This window comes from Oenanthe melanoleuca, chromosome 1 (assembly GCF_029582105.1).
Source record: "Oenanthe melanoleuca isolate GR-GAL-2019-014 chromosome 1, OMel1.0, whole genome shotgun sequence".
Classification (NCBI taxonomy): Eukaryota; Metazoa; Chordata; class Aves; order Passeriformes; family Muscicapidae; genus Oenanthe; species Oenanthe melanoleuca.
The window spans coordinates 95,897,518-95,911,369 of record NC_079333.1 but is presented as its reverse complement, the minus strand read 5'-3'; the positions used below and the strand labels follow the sequence as shown (position 1 = coordinate 95,911,369).

At 39.4% G+C, this 13,852-nt stretch overlaps 1 protein-coding gene across 2 annotated transcripts in view; it reads right to left on the bottom strand.

Annotated features, from left to right (window-relative positions):
- REPS2 (RALBP1 associated Eps domain containing 2) overlaps positions 1-13,852 on the bottom strand; it is a 93,426-nt gene that overhangs the window by 20,140 nt on the left and 59,434 nt on the right. For both annotated transcript variants that reach the window (XM_056490456.1, XM_056490464.1), the window contains exons 13-14: positions 12,513-12,649; positions 1,647-1,711 (exon numbers count right to left, since the gene is read on the bottom strand). In XM_056490456.1, the coding sequence (XP_056346431.1) occupies positions 1,647-1,711; positions 12,513-12,649 (202 nt within the window). The remainder of the gene's footprint in view (positions 1-1,646; positions 1,712-12,512; positions 12,650-13,852) is intronic.

The following is a 13,852-nucleotide window of genomic DNA, read 5'->3' as shown; positions in this document are numbered from 1 at the left end:
GAATCTTCTCACATTTATCATTTTAGAAAGGTCCTGTATTTTGCATGTCCCAGAGTAGAATGAGCACTTGGTTCAGTATTTGGTAAGGAAGCTGCTGGACATGCATAAACAAATTAAGTTGTCACTCCCCTGCTAAGGAAATGCAACCTGATCACAGGACAAGAGAACAGACAATTAACAGAAAATTGCTTGAAATCAATGGGTCTGTGCTCTGAGAGCAGGATTTGCTGTAGTTAGTGCTTTCCCCATGGCAGCAAGAGGGCTTGCACTGCACTGAGCCAGCACTGTGGGAAGCTGCAGCAGCAGCAGCAACTGCTGCAGGCACAGGACTGAGAGGGAGCTGTGATGGGGATCTGGGATGGGGAGGAAGGGAGCTGTGCTGTGGGATCTGGGATGGGCAGATAGGGAGCTGTGCTGTGGGATATGGGATGGGGAGGAAGGGAGATGTGATGGGGATCTGGGATGGGCAGGTAGGGAGCTGTGCTGTGGGATATGGGATGGGGAAGGGAGCTGTGCTGTGGGATCTGGGATGGGCAGATAGGGAGCTGTGCTGTGGGATCTGTAGAAGCCAGAGGGAAATGCTGCTCGCTGGTCAGACAAAGCAAGAATGTGATGAGGGCACTAAGGGGTGTGTGCTGTTAGAGAATGGCTAATGCCATCCTGACTGGGGAAACATGAAAGCTCAAACCAAAGTGCTCAAGGCAGAAACTGCACTCAGTGCTAGCAAGGGATGGGGAGAAGGAGAGCACAACAAGCTGCTGATGGAGCTGTGTGTGGCAACAAGCCTGTAATCACTGCTGTCATAAGCACTGTGCAGTAAGAGGTGTTCAACAGCACACTCTTAAGGGTAGATCCAAGCTCAAGTGATGACCATTCTAACCTAAGGAAGGTATCTCACCAGCTTTTGTATGTAAGGGCTGTCAGCTCCCCTGTGGATGAAGTGTATATATCATATACTTCTAAAGGAGTAATATATGAAGCATATTGCTGCTTGGGACTTAACACAGCCAACAACACAGATAAAGATTATGATCCTCCATCATTTCTTGAAAGGTGAAGAATTATCTTGATGCAGACATACTTGATTTTGTCAATTTGTGTTGTGTTGTGTTGTAGTTGTGTCATGCTCTAAAAAACAAAATCCAAAAAACTCACCCAAAATGCAAAATTAAAAGCACAGCACTAATGGTTTGAAACTTTGAATGTTAACAACATAACTGATGAGGCATTTGCTTCCTTTCAGCATTATTTTTTTTTAAGCCCATGGGTGCAACACACACTTCCATGCCATGGTTCCCTTAGCAGATGCCCTCAGTATTTTTGAAGAAACAAATAGCAACAGCAGGTATCAAGCCCATGCCTTCAGGCATGAAACTCATTTTAGTAGACTAACTTTGCTAGCCTTTTATTTACAGTTGGTCTAGTGGGTGCATGTCAGCTCCACTGCAAAGAGGTTTAATTAGTCTGTAATTTGACACTGCAACACAGAGACCAGACACAGGAAGGAGGACATGGAACTGCAAACTGCAGATTTTCATTAATTTGGAAGCAAGAACTGCTGCTATGTCCAAGCCAACTTGTGTTAACCACTGCAGCAGTAACATAAACAAATAACACACAGCAAAGAACTAAATCTTTGTGCATACCTGAGATGCAGAAGGTCGAGGGGGCAGGGCAGGTGGTGGTGGGGGCAGCCAGCCAGACCTCACAGCTGAACAGTGGGAAAAGAAAAAGATTATGATAAAAAACCCCAACCAAACAAAACCTCCGTAATTTAATTCCAAATAAACCCAGAATTAATTCCCAGGATAAGTGGAAATTCCTCCTAGTGAAGAGGCAGTATTCAAGATTTAATAACAAAACCCAAACTTGATCTTTATTGAGCAAAAGCTTGTTTGAAATAACATCATGAATAGTGAATGAGTAGTGATTTAATTGCTGTAAACCCCAAATGTTATGGCAAAAAGCAGAGAAAGAGGCCAGTCAGCCACAAAACCTGTAGCTAAAGCAATCCAATTCCAGTTAAAGAAACCCAGAAACAGGGTCCACTTGGACTTTGCTCTTTGTCCTTAAAAATATTGCTCTTCTTAAAAGTGACACTTTAGCACCCAATGTGGACACTAGCATTAACTCTAGATAAAACACACTCTGTGATAGAGTACAGCCTTAAAAAGAAAACTTTTGCCATGGAATTAATAGCACAACAGCCTAAATGAACCAAAAAGAAATCCATTTCTTTGGTTTTATATTTTGTATTTGCATGCTATTACTCAGTGGAGTTATTTCAGAGGGAGGAGGAAGACAAATCCTAACAGTTAATTCAAGCCCCTATAAGAGAACATAATGTCAGCTTTGAGTTTGAGCCAGCAAAAGGCAAGGTAATAATCATGTAGGTGCAATGCTGTAATTTTCAGTTTTCTTAAAATACCTAAAACCCATTTGGGACAAAACTACAGGATAGATGACAGCTTCCAAAGGCAACAGTGAGGAGGCAGAGAGGAGGACTAGGCTGGCACAGAGAAGTAAACCAGGCTAACTGGGTTACCCTCCCCAAGCTCCTGCACTGAATGCTCAGCACTTGCTCTGGCAGACACCAGACAGCCCATCCTGCACTGCTGTATTTTTGTGTAACAAAAAACCCCCAACAGTAATAAACTTAGAAATGCTCTTTACCACAATAATGCTAAGCAATCAATTACATTTATACACTTTCTATTCCCATGCATATTTTAAAAAGACCACAAAGATCATTAAGAGCCATGTTATAGCTTAGCCATTTATGTATTTTATACACCAAATCTAAAAATGTACACATGGCTGAAAATAAGAAGAAAAAAGATACCAACCATTATGGATAATTGTGACATGAGAGTAAAACTGTGTGAAAACATTGAGAACACCCATATTGACTATTTACAGCTCCAAAGAGACTTATAATACACTGGTGGGTTTTTTCTATTTTTTGTTTCATCATCTCTTGTATCTCATAAAATGAAGCCTAATATGGTACACAATACCAAAGAGAGAGGTAAACAACTAAAACAGAACTGAAGTTGTGCCAGGGAGCCACTAACACACTTACAGGTGTAAAAGAGATTTGGAAAAAGAGTCATCAAGATTCTTTCTCTTGCATTCAATTAGTTCTGTTTATAAGACCACTGCAATAACAGCATGGTGTGGTAACTACATTCTCCATCTCTCTAGTGCAACTGATCTTTAGAAAAGAAGAAATCTTCCCTTCCTTTAATCTGAACTTCAGGTTATTACTTCATTTATCTGGGCACTGGCAGTGGCTTTGGCATTTACAGCCTGTGACAATATTTGAAAACAAAACCCAGCTCAGACACCACATGCTGGGAAAGCATCTCCTGAAGTCATTGGACATACTGTGAAACTCCTTGAGTCTCTTGGGATTTGGCCCACAAAATTATAAAGGGAAAAGTCATTGTTCCATAAAATAGTCCAATGAAATCATCACACACACAAAAAAGCCACCACAAAAACCCTCCTTCTTCAGCTTTCAAAATGCAACATATAAGAATCTAGCACTAAAGAAGTTAGATGCTTACGACATGGGCATTTGACCCAGTTTCCTCTTTTTAATCCTAAAAATTCTAGCTTAAGCTACTCATGAAATATTCATAGAATTCTGCTGTTGCAGAAGATCTTTGGCCTGTTGTTAGAGGGAAATCATGCTTATGTGAGCACAATTACTAGCAAAAGTTAGCTGACTTTGGAGAACTCCTAACAACTTACAAAAAACCCCCCAGGCTTCAGCCTTCTCTGGTGTCACTACCCAAAAGAGGACAGCATGAACAGACACTCACAGGTTTTCCTGTGCCTTGGCAGGTGATTTGTGCTATCCAGCTGTTCCAGAGTCCTCTACTTGCTGAGAGTGCCCTGCACAGACTGGCTCTTGCTGTCAGAGATGGCAGCACCACTTAGCTCAGAGCAAGCACAAATACAGGGCAGGGTCTGTTTCCAAAATAAAACCAAGTACCCTGGGGCTTAGCAGCAAACAGACAAACAGACAAATGCTGTGCTTCCAGGGGCACACCTCAGAGCTTGGAGAAGCTGATGTCCCCTTTAAAAACAAGTCTTCACCCTGTGCAGAAGCCCAGGAGCTGGGTGGGCCTTGCACATATCCTCTTTCTATTGAGCAACTTTTGCTGGCATCCAAACCATGCTGAGCCGCAGAATCATGGAACAGTCTGGGCTGGAAGGGACCTTAAAGATCAGCTCAATCCAACCCCGCTGCCACGAGCAGGGACATTTTGCCCTAGACCAGACTGCTCAAAGCCTCATCATGTAAGGCAAATCCCACAGAAAGCACTGTGGAAAGCAGGTACCAGTAAAAATAGATTTCAGTATCCATATCACATGTATTCCTGTAAATGACAGCATTTTCATGCACTAGTTACTCCCACAAAGATAGTGTTTTCAGTTCAAAACTCATGGCTCTTTACTTAGCATGTTTACACTTTAAGATGGATTATCTGCATGGAAACCTTCCAAGACCATTTTTCTGCCCCATTTTGGCAACCACAAAGGTCTGATAGTACTAACATGACACCACACTAGATTAAAAAGCAGGTTTTCCAATCTGAAGGTAGATTAATATTTTAAAACAAACAGCAGGCTGCAATTGTATACTCTGAGAACTGCTCATGCCATCTTATCTGACCACTCTGCCTCCAGCCTCCCCAGCAGACAACAGCACTCAGCACTTAATCATTATTTGTGGCAGTGAAAAATAACAATCCTAGGAACCACTCAGATAGCTCCTTTACTTATTTGATGTAAGAAGAGAAGATGAAAGAAAAATAGAAGTTGTAACAGTCCCCACAAACCTATGGAAGTAGGTCTTTAAGTCACCAGATACAGCCACAGTGGAGAATCCCAAAACTAGGGTGAGTGAGTCTGGGCCCATGGGATCCTTCAGAGGAATAAGAGCAAGTGCTGTACTTCTCTTATCTGATGACAGTCACTTATGCTCTTGGTTTTCAGTCTTGAAGAAAAAACTGCCATAACACACTGAGCTTCTGGATGCCTGCTATTTTTGAAATTAATACTGGAACAGCAGCATTTAAAACTACATTTCCTGAAATATTTCCACATCAGATATTTAATATTAATTCCTTACATGTGGAGGACATCTTGGTTTTAGATGTCTATTACCTTATCTTGAACATCACCTCAGACAAGTTAAACTTTGGGTGGAAAAAATGTACACCCTTGTTCCCATCTGAATTGAATACATATGTAAGCAGTCTCCTGAAAGAAGGGAAAGGTGCTTTTCCTGGGTCAAGGGCCATTTGGTACCTTGCAGGCCAAACTGAAACCAGATCCTGCCTACCTAAGGAGACTGACCTCATCTCAAGTAAAAGTGAGTCTGGCTGATGTATTTGGCATTTTTCAAGTGGTTGCTACAATACTGTTGGATCAAGGGAGAGGCTGGTTGCATGGCAGATTTCCATCAGCTTATGCTGCTTCAGAGTCCTGAGCTCCCAGATCAGGTTTAACAAAACACCAACCAATTAATTTTATCAGGAAGCAAAAGGAGTAAGATACTGCAATCAGCTCAAAAAGATAAGCTAGCAGAATGAATTATTCTTCAGTTCCCCCAACTACCTAAGGCTTTGGCTCCTCAGGGAAGCCAGCATTTTCACCCTTCCACTCTGCCACTATTCTGGAGAGGTTTCTGAGATACTTTTCCTGCTTCTGTTGCCAAAGGCATAGCACAGAAAAGTTCTGTGTCTAAGCTGGTTTCTGTTTACCTCCTTCTTACTAAACTTCTATTCTTGTTCTGTGAAATTAGTACTTGGTTATCCCCTAATACTGACACCATTCTTTGCACAACTTCATTTATTTACCTTCCTAACAGAAGCATTAGTAAGTGATTGTGAAATAACCATTTCTCAAGAGATTTGATTTATTAATTCTCACTACTATGTCTAAAAAATAACAAACCAAAAACCTAAACAAAATAAAATAAAATAAAATAAAATAAAATAAAAAAAAAAAAAAAAAAAAAAAAAAACTGCAAAGCTGTAGCCAGGAATATAAATTTAATAAAGGATTCTAGTAAGGTAGTTGTGAAACACCACTGATCCAGGGATCTGTTTCAATAAGTCTTGCTTATGCCTCCTTGGAAGGTAAAAGCATTCAAAAAACCCATTTTAGATTCCCGATATTAACTTTGTTACCAGGTTTGTAGAAATACTGTAGAAAGCATTGCCAGTAGCAGAACTCTTCTCACAGTTAGTTTTGGGAACCTGCTTAGCAGGCAGTAAATGATGCACACACCTGGTGTCACAGACACACATTCTTGATACAGGTCTGTTTCATGTGCTAACCATACACAACCTTATTTGTACCTTAAGTGAGTAGAAAATTATCCATGTACTTCCCAAGCAATTAGGAAGAGATATAGCCAGGCCTTAAGTAATTTATGTTTTTGCACTATGAACTCACAGGTGTGACCATTTAGGATACCGTGTGCTTATGTATCTGATGGGGCACTCACTTCCAGATCAAATAAGCAAAATATCATTAAGGGTTTTTTTTTAATTATGTCTGTTTTTAATGTCCTATCCATGAATTTCAGCATGTGTTAAGAAATTCTGTAAAACAGATGTTTTTTAAACATCTGTTTTCTGGTTTACGTCATATATCCACAACATCTGTATTTTTACCTCCCTGTCCCTCATTTTCCTTAAACCATTTCATTTTCTAGTTCTGTTCTCTCTACCCTTTCCTTTCCTGTGTGTTACTATTTGGGGAATGTTTCTCCCTCCTCCCTTTGCCCTTAAACAAACCTATCCAAGGTTTTGTTCTGTCTCACTTCTCCTTCAGCTTCATTCTCCCCCACAGGGAGGCACAGTCCCTCCACTACCTCCCACAGACCCACCTTGCTAGAGACCTGGAGGTTCCAGCACTGGCCATCCCGACCAATTCCAGCACGGACACACCCAGAACAGGCACATGGGAGCCAGGAAGAGCAGAGGGCTACCAGCCACCACCCCTCTGGTCCCTCCTGCAGCTCACACACTTTGGGCACATCTGCATCTCCAGGGTCTCCCCCCACCAAGGGAGGAAGCTTGACCCCTGTTCCACATGAGACAGCAGATCCTATCTTGTTTAACCTATAAAGCTGCTCCATGGATGAACATTTTTTCACATTACAGAGTAACCCCCATGGGATCATGAAAAGGGGCTGGTAGGGTTAATCAAGAACATTTCAACCTCTGCAATTTTCTGTAGAGAGTTTTTAGATTAAAATTTAATTTTTAACAATCTGAAACAGGATGAAAATAGATTGCAAATCATTCCTCAATCCCTGAAAGAGCTAAGATTAGATAAATGTGAAAATATAATTTTTTAAAAATTATATTTATTGACACAAATTATAAAAGAAAAAACACCTACACTTGAAAGGCTGGTAAGATTTACCCCAGTCAAGTACTATCCAGACCCAGCCCTTTGAGATATACATAAAAATCTAAAAATGTAAAAATAAGTGACCCCATCAGATTCCTATAATGTAATAATTATTCATTCATTTATACCCTCACTATTTTCTCCATCTTATTTAACCTTAACTATGTTCTTGTCCAGTTGGGCAAAGAACTAAGTTACACAGTTGTAAACACATAAATCCTTCATAAAGAATTCTAAAAGGCTGATAGGCACAAAAATCTTCCATACAAATCAGAAGGAAGACATTAATATTTCATTCACAGTAAGCTCAGTTCAGTCATCAAATAAATTCTGAAATGGAACAGGACTACAAAAAAACAACAGCTTCAGTACCAGATCAGGGTCTGAGTCCCAAAAGAAAAGAAATTATTTTCTAACTCAAAAAAGCATTTTTGCAGCAATTATTTTAAAAATGTATTTCATAGCTGCTCAATTTTGTGTTCTTTGTGCTCAACATATAAGACATTTTTAATTTAAATTTGTCACAACTCTTACAACCAGTCACTCACTTGACTCTACACTCCTCACTTGATGAAGCTTGCAATATTAGAGCTCTTGCACACTGTGCAAACAATAATTTGTGAAATGGCATATTTGGTTAGGGCATTTGCTATTATCTCTTCTCTAAAATAAAGGTCCTTCAGAATTCTCATTTTCCTAATTTAATGTTTAATGGTCTGATTAATAAACACAACACAGTAACATGCAAGAGAGTATAGTATTACAACATGAACAAAATCCCAAGAAAGTAGCTGAATTTTACTAAATCAACACTAATGTAGGAGCAACGAGAGGAAGGAGTCCTGAAAATAATTTACTTAATTAAATTCAGCCTTAAAAAAAAGAACATTACTATTCTAAGTTCCCCCTTGTCACTTTGTCTTTCAAATAAAATTTTAGTTAAGAAATCTGTACTTATGGTAATACAAAAACATAACTGCACCACCCATTAAAAGCTTGTCTTTAGCCACTACATCTTTCAGAGAGCTAACCTCAATGGACACACATTTCCTAGCAAAAACAATTAAACATAAAAGAATACAGAAAAGAATACAGTAGCCATTAGGTTAGGTTTTGCAGGTTTTTCTTTTGTACTGTTTCATGTACACAGAAGGGAAAGTCACTTGATTTGGCTCATTAAGCTGAAAAAAAAAAATCTAGCTGAAAAGATATTCCTGAAAACAGCTGGGACAACAGTATTATGGTTACTGTTTGGGCCTGTTTGTATCAAAACATCTATGACATCAGAGCAACAATAATTTTAATTCTCAAAATCCTCTTTCTTACACAGTTATGAATTGTTTCATTTTACATGTAGACTTAAAACCATTCAGAAATACAAAGAATTTTACTTAGGCCAACGTAAAAAAAACATAGCTCAACATACATTTAGCTGTGCACAAATCTCCACACTTGGAAAACAAAACCCATCAAGCCTGTTAAGCTCAAGGAAAGGATCTGCTTAACTGAATGAAGTAATTGAAGTCTGATGAAGTGAAGTAATGAAAAGTCTTCTTCAAAGGTAAGAAAAAGAGGGTAAAACGTGATGCTGCACAGTTTTCCTTTAGCACTAATGAAAATGAGAGGGTGCAGAAAAACAATTGTACTGATTGAGTCTTAATGATACAAGTACCACTTCAAACTGCTTGGGAAAGGTGTATGAAGGAATACGGGAGTGATGTGGGATGCACACCAATAAATTCTGCTCCCTTGTTCCTTTCCTGAGAACACCAAATTAGAACAAACAGGACATTTTCTTGTCTGGCAGCCATCACTAGCCCAGCAATGCTAAGTACAGTTTACAGATATGATAGTAGTCAGGAAAATATAAACTGTGACAGAAAATACTGACTTGCAAGGACATGCTTGTGTTTCCACCTGACCAAGTGTGGAACTTAACACTTCACATTTTAAAAGGGAAAAAAATCCCAAAAGCCTAGCCCCTTGTTGCTGGCTGAAACCAGGTGAGAGAGAAGCCTATGTAAAAAATGGTGCCTGCATTCCATGTGTCCTTCACTGCAGGGACAGCCACAGCAGGAGGTGAGTTTCAAAAGCAAATGTTAAAAATTCATTTGTAAATAGTTGTATGGCTGTTTTGTTCAATCTGCTTCCAGATAACACAAAACTACACTGCTTATGACAATCTTGTCATTTCATCAAAGTAAATTCTCTTTTCTCAACAAGTATCCTTTGTTCAACAGAACTGTTAATTAAAAGTAGTTATGTGACTCAGAAATGAGACTAAATGGGAAATAAAACATGTTTCAGAGGGAACTGTATGAATCTAACAAAACTCAGACTGCTGTCACTGCCCAGAAGTAAATTCCTTGTCATCTGTCATGGGTAGCAAACAGAGCTGAACAAAACATCATAAGACAATGGGTACATTTTCAGGTTTTAATACTTAAATTGAGACTTGCCCCAGCCCCAGAGTCACCCCAAGGCAGACTCTAGCTTACTGCTTTAGTTGAGGCTACAAGGTGGCTGGGTCTCTGCTGCAGGATCTCTGGGCTCTGAGCTGCCCCAATTTTGGCCCCCCCAATACCCAGGTCTTACTCTGGGAGCTCTTGGCTCATATCTGCCTAGAGACTGGGCTAGGGGAGAAATGAAGATGTAAACTAGGTCATGTATGCATTTAAAATGACATTTTTGTTTCTACTTAAAACCTGCTGTTGTCCTTCCAGGAATGCATAAACTCTAGCCAAGAATTTTCTTAACAGGAACACAGGCCAAATGCCAGAGATTACATATTCAACAAAAAGAAATACATTGAGAATGTAGCAGCACAGTATTTTTCTGAGATGCTAACATAAAGTCTACAAAAAGAAAACAAAAATAGAAGAGATTCTGTCTCTTGACAGAAATTCACTTGGATATTTCAGAAAGTGATGCCTTTTAATAAGTTCTCATGGTTTTTTTAGGTCTGTTCTGGGTAACACTCATTGCAGCATCCCAGAGAAGTGCAGCTATGAAGTTGCCTTCTTCAAGTCCAGTTACCTCCCAGTTCAACAATTTTAAAGCACATTTCTATGGCTAATGCATTGCTGGAAATCCCAGCCATCACAGATAAATATTCTGTGTGTATACTGGCCAGGAGAAAGGAATAATAAGATGATGACAAACATGATATAGCAGCAGTAAATTAATAACAAAAAAAGAAAAAAAATTCCACTACCCACAACAGGGATTTGCCACAGTCTTTAACTAAACTCACTTGAAGATATTTTTTCTTTTTCTGCCCTCTAAAATGGAAATAAACAAAACAAATGCTTCAAAGCACAGATGGTTTTACAATTAAAGAAATGATACCTATAGATCAACATGACCTAGTGGAACTGAAAACAAAACTCAGTACTAGTGAGCATTCCTTTGCAGATCTGGAAGCAGATTATCCACCAATCTCCACAAACTAAAATTATTTCTGAACTACAATTAGCAGGATAAAAACTAATGCACTGAAATAGGATTATTCTAGTCATGCTGGATATACATAGAAGCATAGAATATCCTGAGTTGGAAAGCACCCACCAGGATAATCAAATCCAACTCCTGGCCCTGTCACACCATGTGCCCAACGGCATTGTCCAAATGCTTCTCCAACTCATGACCTGGGGAGCCTGTTCCAGGGTGGTTCCAGTGCCCACCCACCCTCTGAGTGAAGAAAAATTACCTGATACCCAGGCTCACACGGCTCCAGACCCTTCACCATCTTCATTGCCCTCCTTTGGACACTCTTTAATGGCTTAATGTCTTTTTTATATTATGGTACCCAAAACTGCACACAGTTTGTTAACTTCCCCAAAAGAAACCACTTTGTGACTTTCAAAATGAACCATTGCAAATTCAAGATGTTAAATTTGATTCACAGAATTGCTTCTTTAAAAATTTACATTTTTCTTTTATTTGTGTTCCAAGCAAAATTTAAACCCAAGTTTATTTCCTTTCAGTTATACTTGTTATCTGGATTCCAAGATTTGTTGCAGTAGAAAATGTGCACTTGGCTCTGTTTGGGGTTTTATTTTCATGTATAACAAAATAAAAATTGGAGGCACCAGATCCCTCAACAGGAACAAAGATAAGGAATTATTCCTCTGTGTAAGGCAAAAAAAAAAGTTTATTCCTTTTGAGTTTCAGAGATCAGCACACGTAGCAGGACTCTTGAATTCTCTCCAGTGTTTGCTCAAATAAAAAGTCCCATATAGCAAGAGGTAAAACTCTCTCTACTCCAAGAGCCACATTAGAGAGCCCAGTTAAACATTCCTTGACACAGTCAAACCTTGACTTTCTCCTGAAGCACAAGCATGACTGTGTTCAAGCTGGTCCTTGAGCCAGATGACTGGTGTGCAGCACACAAACCTCTGATCTGCTCGAGGACACTGCTGAGGCACAGCCACGCTGGTGACTGCTGCCCTGAGCAAACAGCTCATCTTCCCTGAAAGGCAAGAGGCACACTCAAAGGGTAACATGCTGAAAAGCCATTTTCTTTCAGCTCACCCCAGCCACTATCCTACATTTTCTTTCTCTCCCCTCAACATGCACCCCTGTCAAAAGAAATTATCCAATTTGTTTTATTCAGAGTGGCTTCTGATTGTTCTCATGCATATGTTTGACTTCAACATCAAAAATGTTTGCTTTATTTCTCCCAGTTTAAACATTAAGGGTTTTCTTCCTGCTTCTGAACTAAAAAAAATAAATAGTAATGGAAATCAATTATACTGTAGTTACTGATGAGAGCTGTCTAAACAGCCAGACGAGTTACAAACAGTCAGTGATGACAGACTACCATATGTTAAGCTTCCCATTACTGTGCCAGAAAATCTTATAATCACCTTAATTATAGAACCAGTGGTTTTTCCCCTCAGTGGCAATGCAACACAAGTGCACAAGCAGAACTCCTGTTCTGCAGTGCATTACTGTCTGCAGCAAAGGCCAGCACATGCACATATTGCCAAGCACTTCTGCAAACAGATCAAGTTGCCAAGCACATAGCTAACCTGAATGGTCTCAGAAGGAGCAAACAAAGCAAACTTTACCTTGTGTATTTTGCTGAAATATTTTGTTCAGATCCAAAGAGGAAGCTCTGGAATGTGATTTTTGTGGCCTTGGAGGGGGAGTAGGGGGCTCTTCTCCCTTTTTCATGGCATCTTCTATTGATGTGCTAGAATAAGACCTAAGGAAAAACATGTTAGGGAAAAGCAGAAAATATTTTATTTCAAAAATTAATTTTAAGCAACTGTAGTGAATAGTACCTAAAAATACACTGACCAGAAGTCAGGTCCATGGTGGAAATTCCTTGCTCTAATGACTAAGAGTTCCCTCTTATAACAACACAGATTTATTTGGCAACAGAGGGACCTAAGCATGTGGAGAAAGGAATGAGTCATGCTTACAGGGCTAGTATTTTTTAAGGCTTTTTGTAACACAGCTTGAGGCCTTCTTATGTAACTTTGCCAGCAGGATAATTGTAGCAACTATTTTGAATAAACCAAAGTAAAATTCCCCACATACACCCCTTGGAGTTTCTGTTGGCTTTCCCAACTGCAAGGGTGTTAATACAGGTATAGATTCAACCTATCTCTTGCAAGTACACATTTTGCAATTTGTAATATTCTCACTAATAGAATAAATTTTTAATTATTACAATAAACGTTCCATAGGAAACCATGACCAAATTCTACAGAACCCAGAAAAACTGAAGGGCTCCAAAGTGACTACAACTGGTCAAATACATGGCTCAGCACCTCTTTCCAGGCCCTCACACAGCATATTAATCTCAATGTGGTGGGGTGCATTTGCTAAGAATTTTAATTTTGATGAATACTGTCCAATTTTTTCAGCTGTAGTAGTTATCAGTTTAGAAAAACCGAGACCAAGCAAGATCAAGACTCTGCTCAAAATGAGCACTGGCAATGTGAGGTGTTAGACTTATTATAACACATTCTGCATGTCAGGGCAAGACCAAAAGCACATTTAGCACATTTGAGTAAAACAGAAATGACTCCCACTAATGGCAAATGGATCTTTTTTTTTTTTTTTTTTGCCAAACAGGTTCCTAATATCCAGTGCCTGCTATCCAATTAAGAGCATATTGAGCAACATCCTATTGCCCTCACTCTCCAGGTCCAAGTTTGTCCATTTATGAGCCACTTTGCACAGCCACTCATAAAGAGCTAATGAAGATTCTGTCTCCCTGCTTTATCTCATATAACTTCCCAAGACTCCTGGGTTTTTCCACTCCATTATGAATTCCATATAAAAACAACATTTTTACTCCTTTAATCCAACATCGTCATGCAGATCATTTTTAGGGAGAAGTTCATCAGGATTTGGTATTCCTGCTCCTCCAATTTTCTGATCTAGCTCCTCAACTTTT